The 12,792-nt window shown below is 34.7% G+C and overlaps 1 protein-coding gene and 1 long non-coding RNA gene across 3 annotated transcripts in view; one reads left to right on the forward strand and one right to left on the reverse strand.

Annotated features, from left to right (window-relative positions):
- The first annotated feature begins 9,750 nt into the window (after nt 1-9,750).
- GABRB1 (gamma-aminobutyric acid type A receptor subunit beta1) overlaps nt 9,751-12,792 on the forward strand; it is a 394,151-nt gene continuing 391,109 nt past the window's right edge. Inside the window, exons 1-3 of the mRNA XM_019025638.4 lie at nt 9,751-10,270; nt 10,445-10,536; nt 10,947-11,014. Coding sequence (XP_018881183.1) covers nt 10,191-10,270; nt 10,445-10,536; nt 10,947-11,014 — 240 coding nt within the window. The 5' untranslated portion in view covers nt 9,751-10,190. The remainder of the gene's footprint in view (nt 10,271-10,444; nt 10,537-10,946; nt 11,015-12,792) is intronic.
- Nucleotides 10,296-11,255, reverse strand: LOC134758317 (uncharacterized). Of its 2 annotated transcripts, none has more exons than XR_010133374.1 (2): nt 11,164-11,255; nt 10,296-10,586 (listed from the first exon to the last, which is right to left on the reverse strand). It is a non-coding gene; the product is annotated as an uncharacterized lncRNA (long non-coding RNA). The 2 variants fall into 2 exon arrangements; XR_010133375.1 differs by having other exon boundaries at nt 11,053-11,255.

Below are 12,792 nucleotides of genomic sequence, written 5' to 3' on the forward strand. Positions count from 1 at the left end.
GAATATTCCAACTTTTTTTTACTCATCTACTATCTCAGTTCCTTCTTCTTTCTGGGAGAATTATCTGTTCATCAATATTTAAATATTTCTTTCTCTATCCTGTGCCTTTTCTTTATCAGAAAAAGTATAGCAAAACAGTTGATAATATTGAGTTTTGATTTTGACTTTGTGGGCTTGAACTCTGGTCTTGTTATATCTAAGCTATGTGACCCACTACAAGTTACTTTTCCCATCTGCTCCTCCTTTTAAGAAATCAAAAAAATAATAATATTACCAGAGCTTAGATATGTTAGTTATGAATGACTTACTATACAAAAAAGACTTAAAACAGGGCCTGGAACAGAGTAAGCACTCAATAAATTAGAGATTTTATTTTTAATTCCTAATTCCTAGTAAAGAATTATGGCTTATTTAAAATATCTTCTTTTTGTTTCATCAAAATTGATAAGCCTCATGGCTCCTCCTCTAACTCATAATTAGTTTCTGTATCCCTTGTCTGCAGCTTCAGAATAATTTATTTTAACAATTGCTTTAAATTTCACAGCACTGTACTTAAAAATTGGAGAATATTTTATTTTACTGGTTTATTTGCTTCTCACTTTATTTTGTGTGTTAATTACTTCTTTCCTGTATTAATGCTTTGTTTTCCTATAGTAATCCTTATGTATTTCTTGCTAAAAGGATCCAATGGGGCAAAATGTTCCTAGTCCTTTTATGTCTAAAAATGATTTTATAGTGCCAACACAATTGAATGTTAGTTTTTTAGAGTATGAAATTAGCACTTCAAAGTCATTTTTCCTCAGAATTTTAAAAACATTGCTTCATTGTTTCTGGTACTAATTTTACTGGCCAAAAGAATGACAAATTATTCTTTTTTCTATGTAGATAATATGATTTATTTTTCTCAAGAGTGTTTTAGATGTTTTTCTTTATCCATGATGTTCCAAAATTTCATCAGAATATGACTAATTAATGCTGTTTAACATTCAATCACGTCAGAGAAATGCAAATCAAAATGACAATGAGATGTCATCTCGCCCCAGTTAAAATAGCTTAGATCCAAAAGACAGGCAATAACAAACGCTGGTAAGGATGTGGAGAAAAGAGAACACTTGTACACTGTTGGTGAGAATGTAAATTAGTACAATTACTATGGAGAACAGTTTGGAGGTTCCTCAAAAAACTAAAAATTGAGCTACCATATGATCCAGCAATCCCATTGCTAGGTATTTATCCAAAAGAAAGAAAATCAGTATATCAAAGAGATATCTCCACTTCTATGTTTGCTGCAGCACTGTTTACAATAGCTAAGGTTTGGAAGCAACCTAAGAGTCCATGAACAGATGAATGGATAAAGAAAATGTGGTACATATACACAACGGAGCACTATTCAGCCATAAAAAAGAATGAGAGCCAATCATTTGCAACGACATGGATGGCACTGGAGACCATTATGTTAAGTGAAATAATCCAGGGACAGAAAGACAAACATCACATGTTCTCACTTATTTGTGGGATCCGAAAATCAAAGCAATTGAACTCATGGACATAGAGAGTAGAAGGATGGTTACCAGAGACTGGGAAGAGTAGTGGGGGGCCTGAGGGGAAGCTGGGATTCGTTAACGGATACAAAAACAGAAAGAATGAATGAGACTTACTATTTGATAGCGAATAAGGAGACTGTAGGCAATAATAACTTAAATGTACATTTTAAAATAACTTAAAGAGTGGTATTGGGCTGTTTGTAACTCAAAGGATTAATGCTTGAGGGGATAAATATCCCTTTCTGCATCATTCTTATTTTCTTTATAAAGTTTTATCTTTCTATTTTTGTTTTTTGGTTATGTGTGTTTTTATTAAAATTGCCATTTTCAAGTCTTATTAAAGTTTGGTCATTTCACGATTATTGACAAAAGAACTGGAGTATGCAGTTTGTTTATAGGTATATCTTTTGGTTTAAAAATAACATACATTCCTGTAGAATTTGGAAAGAAATATGTAAAAGTATAAAAGAAGAAAAAATAACTGCAGCCATTAGCATTCAGAAATAATAGATGAAAATGGTTAATTTTTTTCTATTCGTTTCATATAATTATAAATGTGGGATTTCACATGTGTAAATAATCACAATAAATGTGATGATTTCACATTGCATGACCATATCAAACATCTCGTGTACCCCACAGGTATATACACTTGCTGTCTACCAACACAAATTAAAAACAGAAAAATGAAAAAAATTGAGTAAGGGTGTAAACTAATAACTGTTGTTATTCTGGGAACATTACTTTTAAAAATTATTTCCTCCCCTTCTTTTTCTCTGTTCTTTTCTTATGTACCTCTTGTTAGATTTTCTGGATCGTTTTCAATGTATCTTTACCTTTTGCAATGCCATCTAGATTGTTATTTGTTTCTATTATCTAGCTAACTAATAAAATCTTCTACTGTGCCATTCAACCCATTTATGGAATTTCATTTTAAAATTTACAATTACATTTCAATTTCATAAATCTTAGTTTTTGTTGTTGTTGATTTTTTGTTTTCTCCTAGTAGTTTGTTCTTCTTGTTGTGTACTCTTGGATGCTTTTATACTTGTTTTAAAGTAGTTTTACTTTCCATGGGATTTAATTTTCTGCTTCTGGAATTTACTTCCTATACTTCATGATATTGATTTTTCTTAAAGGCTTGCTGACTTTTTATTATATGTCCCTATTTTTATGTGAGGGTTCATATTGAAAAGTATTTTATTTCTTAAGCACAAATTAAAACCATTCCATGACTACGGCTAATACATTTCTAATGACAGGAAGGGAAAGAAATTTGCAATCCCCCAAATCCTCCATCCGATATTTATTCAGCTTTAGTATGTAGTAGCAGTGACATGCGACCGAAGAAAATATTTGTTGTTTAAAATGCTGGATGGTTTAAGTTTTATCTCTCACAGAGAGGATAGTTTTATTTTTAAAATTTTTTATTTCCATACTTTTTTGGGGAAGAAGTGGCATTGGTTATATGGATAAGTTCCTTAGTGATGATTTGTGAGATTTTGGTGCACCCATCACCCGAGCAGTATACACTGAACCCATTTGTAGTCTTTTATCCCATACCGCCTTCTGACCCTTTCCTTCTGAATCCCCAAAGTTCACTGTGTCATTCTTATGCCCTTGCATCCTCATAGCTTAGCTCCCACTTATGAGCGAAAACATATAATGTTTGGTTTTCCATTCCTGAGTTACTTCACTTAGAATAATAGTCTCCAATTCCAGCCATGTTGCTGTGAATGCCATTAATTCATTCCTTTTTATGGCTGAGTAGTATTCCATCATATATACATATATATATATATATGTTATTTGTTTTTATTATCTAGCTAACTAATAAAATCTTCTACTGTGCCATTCAACCCATTTATGGAATGTCATTTTAAAATTTACAATTACATTTCAATTTCATAAATCCATATATATATAGCATATATATAGCATGTATATCACATATATATCATATATATCACATATATATCGTATATATCACATATATATCATATATATATATGTATCTCACAATTTTTTTATCCTCTCATTGATTGATGCGTATTTGGGTTGGCTCCACATTTTTGGAATTGCAAATTCTGCTTCTATAAACATGCGTGTGCAAGTATCTTTTTCATATACTGATTTATTTTCCTCTGGGTAGATACCCAGTAGTGGGATTGCTTGATCAAATGGTAGTTCTATTTTAGTTCTTTTAGGAATCGCCACACTGTTTTCCATAGTGGTTGTACTAGTTTACATTCCCACCAGCAGTGTTGAAGTGTTCCCTTTTCTGCATCCATGCCAGTATCTATTATTTTTTGATTATGGCCATTCTTGCAGGAGTAAGGCGGTATTGTATTGTGATTTCAATTTGCATTTCAGGGAGAGGATAGTTTTATAAATTTGATTTTTTTTCCACAGAAAGTAATTAGATTATTTCTTAATTAATTACTGTCACTATGTCATATTCTCAGTCCAGGTTTTTCTAAATTTTTCTTTAAATCTACCTTAAAATAACTTTAATGACAACAAAATAAAAATGACAGATTAGCAATGTTCTTATCTCAGTTAATTAATGAAGAATATGTATTTAACATGAGGCAGAGTAAAAGAAGTTTTTTTTCCCAAACAAATCCCCAGATTTCTTTTGCTAATCTTGTCTTGCTTAGCTATAAATTGGAAACATACCTCTCACCATCTTACTCCATTCCTATCCTCTTCTCATTATCCCCTCTCCTCTCACCACTGCAAACATAATTTTGTTCAATTCTGCTTTTACTACTTCCATTTTTTTTGTAATGCCATCAGCTTTAAAACTCAAAGCCTTTACTTGTGCTTTCCACCTGTTCTAACTCCTCCCAAATTCTCAACTTGGTGAATTTCAAGATCTAGCAGAAAGTTTCAACTCTATTGAGGTGTCTTGCCTGATATTCCAAGGCAAGAAAAAATGTTTTTGCTGGGCGCAATGGCAGCTACTCTGAAGGCCGAGGTGGGAGGATCTCTTGAATTCAGGAAGTTTGAGATCAGCTTAGGCAACATAGTGAGACCTTAGTGTAAAAATAAATAAATAAATAAAAAGTCCTTTTCACGTTTCTAGCATTTTTTATTATATATTGGTGATTTGGGTGCCCTTGCCCCAACAGTTTGTATCACTTATTGTTGCATAGTTCTAAAAATGTTTTTAAATACACTCACGAATAAATGAATTAGCGCAAAGGTTATGTGTTCAGCTGGAAAGTGTTCACCAGATAATCACCGGGTTGTTTGTTTTGTTCTCCAGTTAATATCAGGCACTAAATATTTATTTTATAAAAGAAGATAAAAATTATAGTTTCTACTAAACAACAACAGTAAACAGTAAAATCTATTTTACTATAAAATATGTAAAAACACATTAACACAGATATAAATGGCAACACTTTTTAAATGATGCTCTACAAACAATATATTACTGGTAACAGGCTTAATAGTCCTCATTCTCTGTGACTTTTCCTGACCCACAGCATTACAGGGACCAACTAGAGGGCACAACACTGCAAATCAGGATTTGCAGAGTATCCTTCTTAAGATTCTACTTGGATAGCTTGGTCTTCTGTACTCAAATAAAAATTCTTTACGTAATTTGGGCTTCTTCTAAAATATAAATCACTAATAACATACGTTAAACCCTAAATGCATTTAATTATACAGGAGAAGTTGCAAAAGCATTTAATTATCTCAGTAGAGGTTAAAATATATTTTATGCTGGCAACATTTTTCATAATTAATAACGTACTAGAAAAGAATGTAAACTGTCATTAGACTATTTGAATTTGAATTTTGTCTCTCATTTTTTGTTTGACCTTGGATAAGTTACTTTCTGTGTTTAAGTGTCTTCATCTTTAAAACAGAACTAATTATATATCCCTACCTCTTAAGATATTATGAACACTAGATATGTCAAGTGTTTAAAATACTGCTGATAAATAATAAGCCTATTAAAATGTTAACTATTCTTATTAATGCAATGGTAACATTTTAATAAAAGTAATGGCTTAGAACATCTCTTTATTAGTAAGATAAAGCGTACATTTTGAAACAAAATATCATATTTATTTGGCTAGAATTATACCTGAAAGGAGCAATGAATATCCTTATTATCACCACAATTTATCAAACAGTAAAAATATCATAAATAATAATTTGAGAAGACATTCCAGTAAGTATAAACCTAGAAAAAATTGCAATATGAATTTTTAAATATAATATGAAAATTGTTACATAACAGGAAGTAAAAATAAAAAGAGGTAAAAATATACTTGGCTTATTACATGATGCAAGTTTTATTCTCAAAGGTCCATGCTATAATATATAAATAAAAAGAGCTGAAAAATGCAAAGTGAAAAATGCATTTTCATATAGCTAAAATATATTAAGTAGCTGGCTATTAATATAACCTGAAACACAAGAATTTTTTTTTTAAAGAAAATAATATATCCCTAGAGGATAAATTGATATGCAAAAAGTGAAGTGGTACCATTCCTATTAACACAGGTTAAAATGACTTCTTAAGTTAATTAGAATATTTAATGCAATATAAAAATAACATGAGATTTTTAGATTGTATTAAATTAATGCTATATTTAAGCTAGAAAATAAAGTATGTAAACATAACAAAGGATATGTAAATATCTTGAAAAGCAAAAATGGTGTTGCTGCCTTATCAAAATTCATACTTTACTAACAATGAGTGATTATAATAAAATTATATCATATTAGGTTAAATCAGAAAAACTGATCAATTGAACAGAAGGCAAATGCCACCAATACATGCATCCAATAACATATTATATTACTAGTAGTACTACAAATCATCCTTAAAATAAATTGTGGCAATTTATACTGTCCCCAAAGTATATGAAATTGTATTTTTACACAGCTTCCATGATACTTAAGGTTAAACTATTTTAAACTAGCAAACCAACAAGTGAAAATGGTACTTCATATCTATTTTAAAAATTGTATTCATTTGATTACTATTGAGCTTGAAACTTTACAATATATTTATTGGTCACTTAATTATTTTTTAAAATATTTTGTATTTTTAAAAAAATTTTGCAGGTACATACTAGGTATGTATGTTTATGGGGTACATGAGATGTTTTGATATAGATATGTAACGTGAAATAAGCACATCATAAAGAATGAGGTATCCATCCCCTTAAGCACTTATCCTTGAAATTACAAACAATCCAAATACACTCTTTATGTTATTTTAAAATGTACAATTAAGTTACTGACTACAGTCACCCTACTCTGCTATCAAATATTAGGGATTCTTTGGTGAAATGCTTGTTACAATTGTTTGCTCATTATTTATTAGACATTTATTTCTCTCATTGATTGTCATAAACATTTTAAAATACAAATTGCAAATGTATCTCCTAGTTGGTCACTTCGTTATCAGTTTTGATCAGCTTTTTGTAAAATATTTCAAATATCTAGAAATATATGGAGAGTAGAATGATGAACACCCACATATCATGTTGTGGCTAATTGGAATGAAATTTTTTTGATAAAATATTGTAGATTCATTTGAACCCTAAAGTGTGGTATCCTTCCTATTTTTGTTCTCTATTCTGTGTATGTGTATATATATACATACACACACAAACACACACACACCGACACATACATATACACCATATATATGTATATGTGTATATATGTATATATATGTATATATGGTATATATACATATATAAGGTGTATATGTGTATATATGGTATATATACATATATATGGTGTATATGTGTATATATGGTATATATACATATATATGGTGTATATGTGTATATATGGTATATATACATATATATGGTGTATATGTGTATATATGGTATATATACCATATATATATGGTGTATATGTACATAACATATCTTCTGGGTTTTACACTTAAATGTTTTAAAATTTATGTTATCATGGCTCATTATATCATTCTGAACCTTGCTCTTGTTTCGTTTTTGCTCAGTGTTTTACTTCTGGGATTTGTCTGTGTAGAAGCATGTAGACGTTCAACTATTTTGACTGTTGTATTACATTGTGTGATTATATTCTTATTTATTTCCGATTAATAAAAATTGTTGCCAGTTTTGCACTACTAAAAACAACACTGCCATAAACATTCTTAGACTGCATGAGTTTATCACTAGGGTATATTCTGAGTGGTAGAAATTCTGGGCCAAAAGGCATGGGCATCTTTGACTTTACTAGTATGTCCAAAGAGTGGTACAAAGTGTTTAGATTAATTTATATGTCTACTGAAAATATATGGAGTTTTAAAAGCCAGTTTTTAATATTCTTAAGTTTTGCATATCTGATGAGTTTAAAATAGTGTACAATTCCTTTAATTTGCAATTCCTTATTTAGAGTGGCTTTTGATCTTTTCTTATTTACTTCTGGAAGTTTTTTTTCTGGTAATTTCTTTATACAAACCCTCTGATGGTTAAATTTGCTGAAAACATGTTCTTTCTATGTATAACTTGACTTTTCAGAAGAAGCTTTGGATTTAAAGAAGGTTACATTTTAACATAGTTATCGCAATAATCTTTTTTATCATTTATAACTTTGTTCATCTTTAGATCTTTCCTTTTATCACAGTCATAAAGATATTCTCCTATATAGTTTAAAGTTTTGAAAGTTTTGTTTTTTGTATTAAAGTTACGTATCTACCTGTAATATATTTTCGTGTATGTAATGATGTAAAGATCTACTTTTTTCCCTTATGGATAATAAACTGTCTTGCAGCATTTATTGAGTAGCTCATCTTTTCCTACTTCCCTTAAAATAGAGGAGTATTTCTGTGCTCTCTATTTGCTCGTACTATTTTGCTTTTTATCCCTACATGAATTCCATGCCAAACTGATTCGGTTTCTATATAGCACAATAATGTCTTGATATCTCAAAGGCAAATGCCCCCATATTCCTTCTCTTTTTTTCTTCTTCTTCTTCCAGGTTTTCTTGGCTTTTATTTACCCCCTCATTCTTCTATTTAATTTTGGAATTAGTTTATTCATTTCCATTTAGAATGTAGGAATTTTTATTCAAATTGGTTATATTTCTTACATTGGATAGAACTGACATCCTTACAATGTTGAGTCTTCCCAGTTACCCATATGGTACATTTTCTATTTATCTAGGTCATATTTTGTGTATTTAAATAATGTTATGTACTTTCACTCTAAATTTCTTGTGCATATTTTCCCCCAGTTATTCCTAGGTACATTAGAATTTTTTGTTATTATTGTAATGGAATAAATTTTTCTATTATGTTTTTTTGTTTGGTAACTCCTGTGTAGGGAAATACTAAGAATATGCATAAGTTTCTTGACCTTGAGACACTTCCATCCTAGTTAGAAGCTAATTTTTAAGCTGTCTCCTATTTCCCTCATAAAAGTAAGCAGCAGACGATAATAGGAGTAGGGATTACAATTCGCTTTACTTACACTTGTGTGTGTCCTTCTCCCATTAGATGTGAATTTCTCTAGTTCAAGAACCCTTTTTGAATCAGTTATAAGTCCCAGAATGCCCACAACAAAATTTAATATATACTATTTAACAAAAGAACAAACACCTAGTCCAGGGCCTTCTGCCTAACATGTGCTCAATGACATTTGTAGAATCGAAGTTACTGAATTTGATTTAATTCGAACAATACTTGCTCCTGCAGAATCCCAACCTACTGGCGAACAGAGGTTAAACTGTCTGGATGTTTCAGAGTTCTGCTAGGGGTCACAAATACCACCTTAAATGCTGTCAATTTAAGAAGGAGATTTCTCTTATCACAACCTGGAGGAAAAGTGGGGCTTGCAGTGGATGGCCCTAGAAAAAAAGATTGCCTGCCTAGAACTGCTGCTAGATCCTTTGTTTCCCTCATTTCCCAACCTGGATGAAAAACGACAAGGGGAGGGAAGAAAAGTAGGGTGGAAGAAAAGTTGGCTTGCCCCTCCTACTCTGCCTCCTACAGAAGTCTACACCAAGCCAGATGTCCTAGGATGCCTCCCAAGGGCACCTAATTTTTGGAGTTCTCAAATACGTCCTGAGTTTTCTCTGTACCTTTAGTAACTCTCCTGTTCCCTCTCTCTCCACTCTTCCCTGCTCCCAGTCACCCCCACCCACAACCCCCGCTGATCACATCCGCCCGGTGCCCGCCACAGGCAACCAAAGAACAACAGACTCGCCTCCAGAGTCCCCGTTCTAGGACCTCCCTGACTGTCAACGAAAGATGCCAATCACAGGCAGCCTCAGCCAGATCAAAGAGCGCCCAGTAAAAAAAACAAAATCAGGTTGAGGGCAGAAATGAAATCAACATAGCAACCTCCAATGCATGAAGGAAACTCCGTTTACACATGCTCGTAGGATCCCCTGCGTGGAAACAGCAGCTTGTCTCTGACTACCCGGAGGACATGGAGCACCCCAAATAGGAACTTTAGAGGGATTGAAATCTGTTGCCTGTTCCACTAGGAATATTGTTTGCAAGGCACAAGGTGTCTTTTGGTAGTGAGCGCGCTCTGCGCATGCGCAGGTCCATTCGGGAATTACTGCCCAGCAGCCGACTAAGTTGCATTCCTTGAATCTTCGCAGAAAAGACAATTCTTTTAATCAGAGTTAGTAATGTGGACAGTACAAAATCGAGAGAGTCTGGGGCTTCTCTCTTTCCCTGTGATGATTACCATGGTCTGTTGTGCACACAGGTGAGCTGCTGTTGTTGAATCTCTCTCTCTCTCTCTTTTTTTCTTGGTATGTTTCTTTTTACGTGTCTGCTGGATCATGTATCTTGTTGTTTGTGGGTAGGTGTGCCTGTATCTTTTTATATGTGCTCACAGTTTGTGCTCATTTTGAATACGGTCCCTACTTCTTCCCCTTAGCACCAATGAACCCAGCAACATGTCATACGTGAAAGAGACAGTGGACAGATTGCTCAAAGGATATGACATTCGCTTGCGGCCGGACTTCGGAGGTAACGCTTCATCTTTTTTCAACCTGTAACCCATCCTTAGTTCTCCTTTTCTGTCAAAGATAAATGTCAAAAAAAAAAAAAAAGGCATGTCATTTTCGTAAGCGTGCACTATGCCCTGGACACACACACACACACACACACACACACACACACACCCCGGGTCCCCAGTCTCAGGTGGATGAATCCTCAGGCGGAGGCGACCTTCTCCCGGGCCGACACACCCTCTGCATAGTCACTGCATCACGCGTGTGCCCACACCTGTTTTCCCAGGCTGTCCCCTGAAAGGGGTGGTGGGGGGAGCAGGGAGGGAGCCCGTTAAGAATGGAGTAAGGGCTGGGAAGCCCCCAGACCCTCCCCAGCCTGCTGTCGCTGAGAGAATCTGTTCCTAATGTGGCCCACCTCCCCGGCAGGGCCCCCCGTCGACGTTGGGATGCGGATCGATGTCGCCAGCATAGACATGGTCTCCGAAGTGAATATGGTGAGTGGCCTCCCGAGGGGCCCGGCGGTTCGGCTTACGCAGATGGGAAATAGACCGGTCCCTTTGCCCTCTGCGTTTCATTGGCGGTCACCTCGCCCCTGGCCCCTGAGGTCCCACTCCTCACGCGCTCCCCGCTCCGGCACACACACCCGGTCGCCCCTGGTTTGTAATTTCGACACACACGGGCTACTGCGGTGTTCCAGGGGAAACGTGCTCGGCACTATTTTGGGAAGGACGAGTGACTGTTGCGCCGTGGATCGGCTGGGGCGGAGTCTGAGCGTTACTTTAGCTGGGTTTCCCTGCGTGTTTGGATGAGGAGGGCACCATCTGCTGGCAGCCGGGCGGCCTGCACTAGGGTCCCCGGACCGGTGGTCTGCAGCCATCACCTCCCCAGGCGCGGTCCTGGCAATCCCCATGGCCCTCGCAGTCCGCGAGCCCGGATGCACCAAGGCCCTGCCACCAAGAGCACAGTCGGGGTTTCAAAGTGTCCTCTCTCTCCAGGTTCAGGTACACCGGGTGACAGGAGCAACAGGCTAAGACAACAGTCCGTGTTTGCTAGTAGGAAAAGTGCCCGAGCCTGGGTAGGCTTGTATTGTTCTCTTGCGGGAGGTTATGAATTTGTCTTACTGCATCTTGCAAATTTAAGTTGAAACAAAATAAATCAAGTCATATTGCTTCACCTTACTCTAGAAACCTAAGCATGCCTAAGAATCCTGGTAATTTAAGGGACGTTGGAAGGGAGAGGGGGCGACAGTAACACAGCACAGTCCTTTCATTTCAAAGGGGTCAACATTCTTTTATATATTTTTTCCCTCTCTTTTGGAAGCTATTGCAGAATGAACTGAAATAGCTGCCACTTTCTCTGTTGGCTGGTTCCGTCCACTGTGTGTAGGAGTTTTCTACTTAGAGTTTCTAACTGTTGCTTCTCGTAAGACGGAAAAGCCTGTTGCTTTTCTAGAATCAACCACCCAGGGAACAGCTAGATCTACGTGAGCAAAATGCCATTTTTATTCCACTTGTGAAAAAATATTATGGCGGCAGAAATTTATAAATCCTGAATAATTTAAAGAGTAAAACCATTTGAGATTGTATCACTCTATGGCTATAAAGGCTATTGAATTGTCTTTCATTTCATTCCTACTGTGTCGTTTTATTTTAATATGCTATGGTTTAAGAATTCTTTTCTTTTCCTTTTTAGGTTATGTTAGGGTCGAAATAAATATGTCTATAGCTTATTGAATAGGAATAGAATAAAAAGTGTGACTATTTAATTTCTGTATTTTGTAGTTGTAGCGGCTCCTGCTTCAAATAACTTATTTAAAATACTATTTGTAAATGTCTCTGATTGTTGTGCTGGAAAAAGAAACTCAATTTTAAAAACGTAATACTCAATGAATATTTTCTTATTTGGCAAACTGACTTATTATATTCTGTTTACATACATGTTAACACCACAAAGTAACCCAAAACATATTATTTAGAAACACTCTGAGGAATGTAATAATATGTGCCTAATCTACACAAATGCAACTGGACAAATTAGACAATGAATTAGTTTAACAAGTTGTATCATGTAGATTAATAATGATAATATTTTTCCTTTTCAATCATTTACTTTGGTATCTTGTAAGCATCCACAGATAATTGATAAAATAGAAGATTTAAAAAGATCAAAAAGCAAATGCAGCCTTTGTTCTACCTTGCCGTGTAGAGTGCCATGCTTTTCAGAATTTTAAAAAATATATAATTCTGTTGGCTATATTGACATACCCCTTTTC

The sequence above is a fragment of the Gorilla gorilla genome, chromosome 3 (genome assembly GCF_029281585.2).
Source record: "Gorilla gorilla gorilla isolate KB3781 chromosome 3, NHGRI_mGorGor1-v2.1_pri, whole genome shotgun sequence".
Lineage (NCBI taxonomy): Eukaryota > Metazoa > Chordata > Mammalia > Primates > Hominidae > Gorilla > Gorilla gorilla.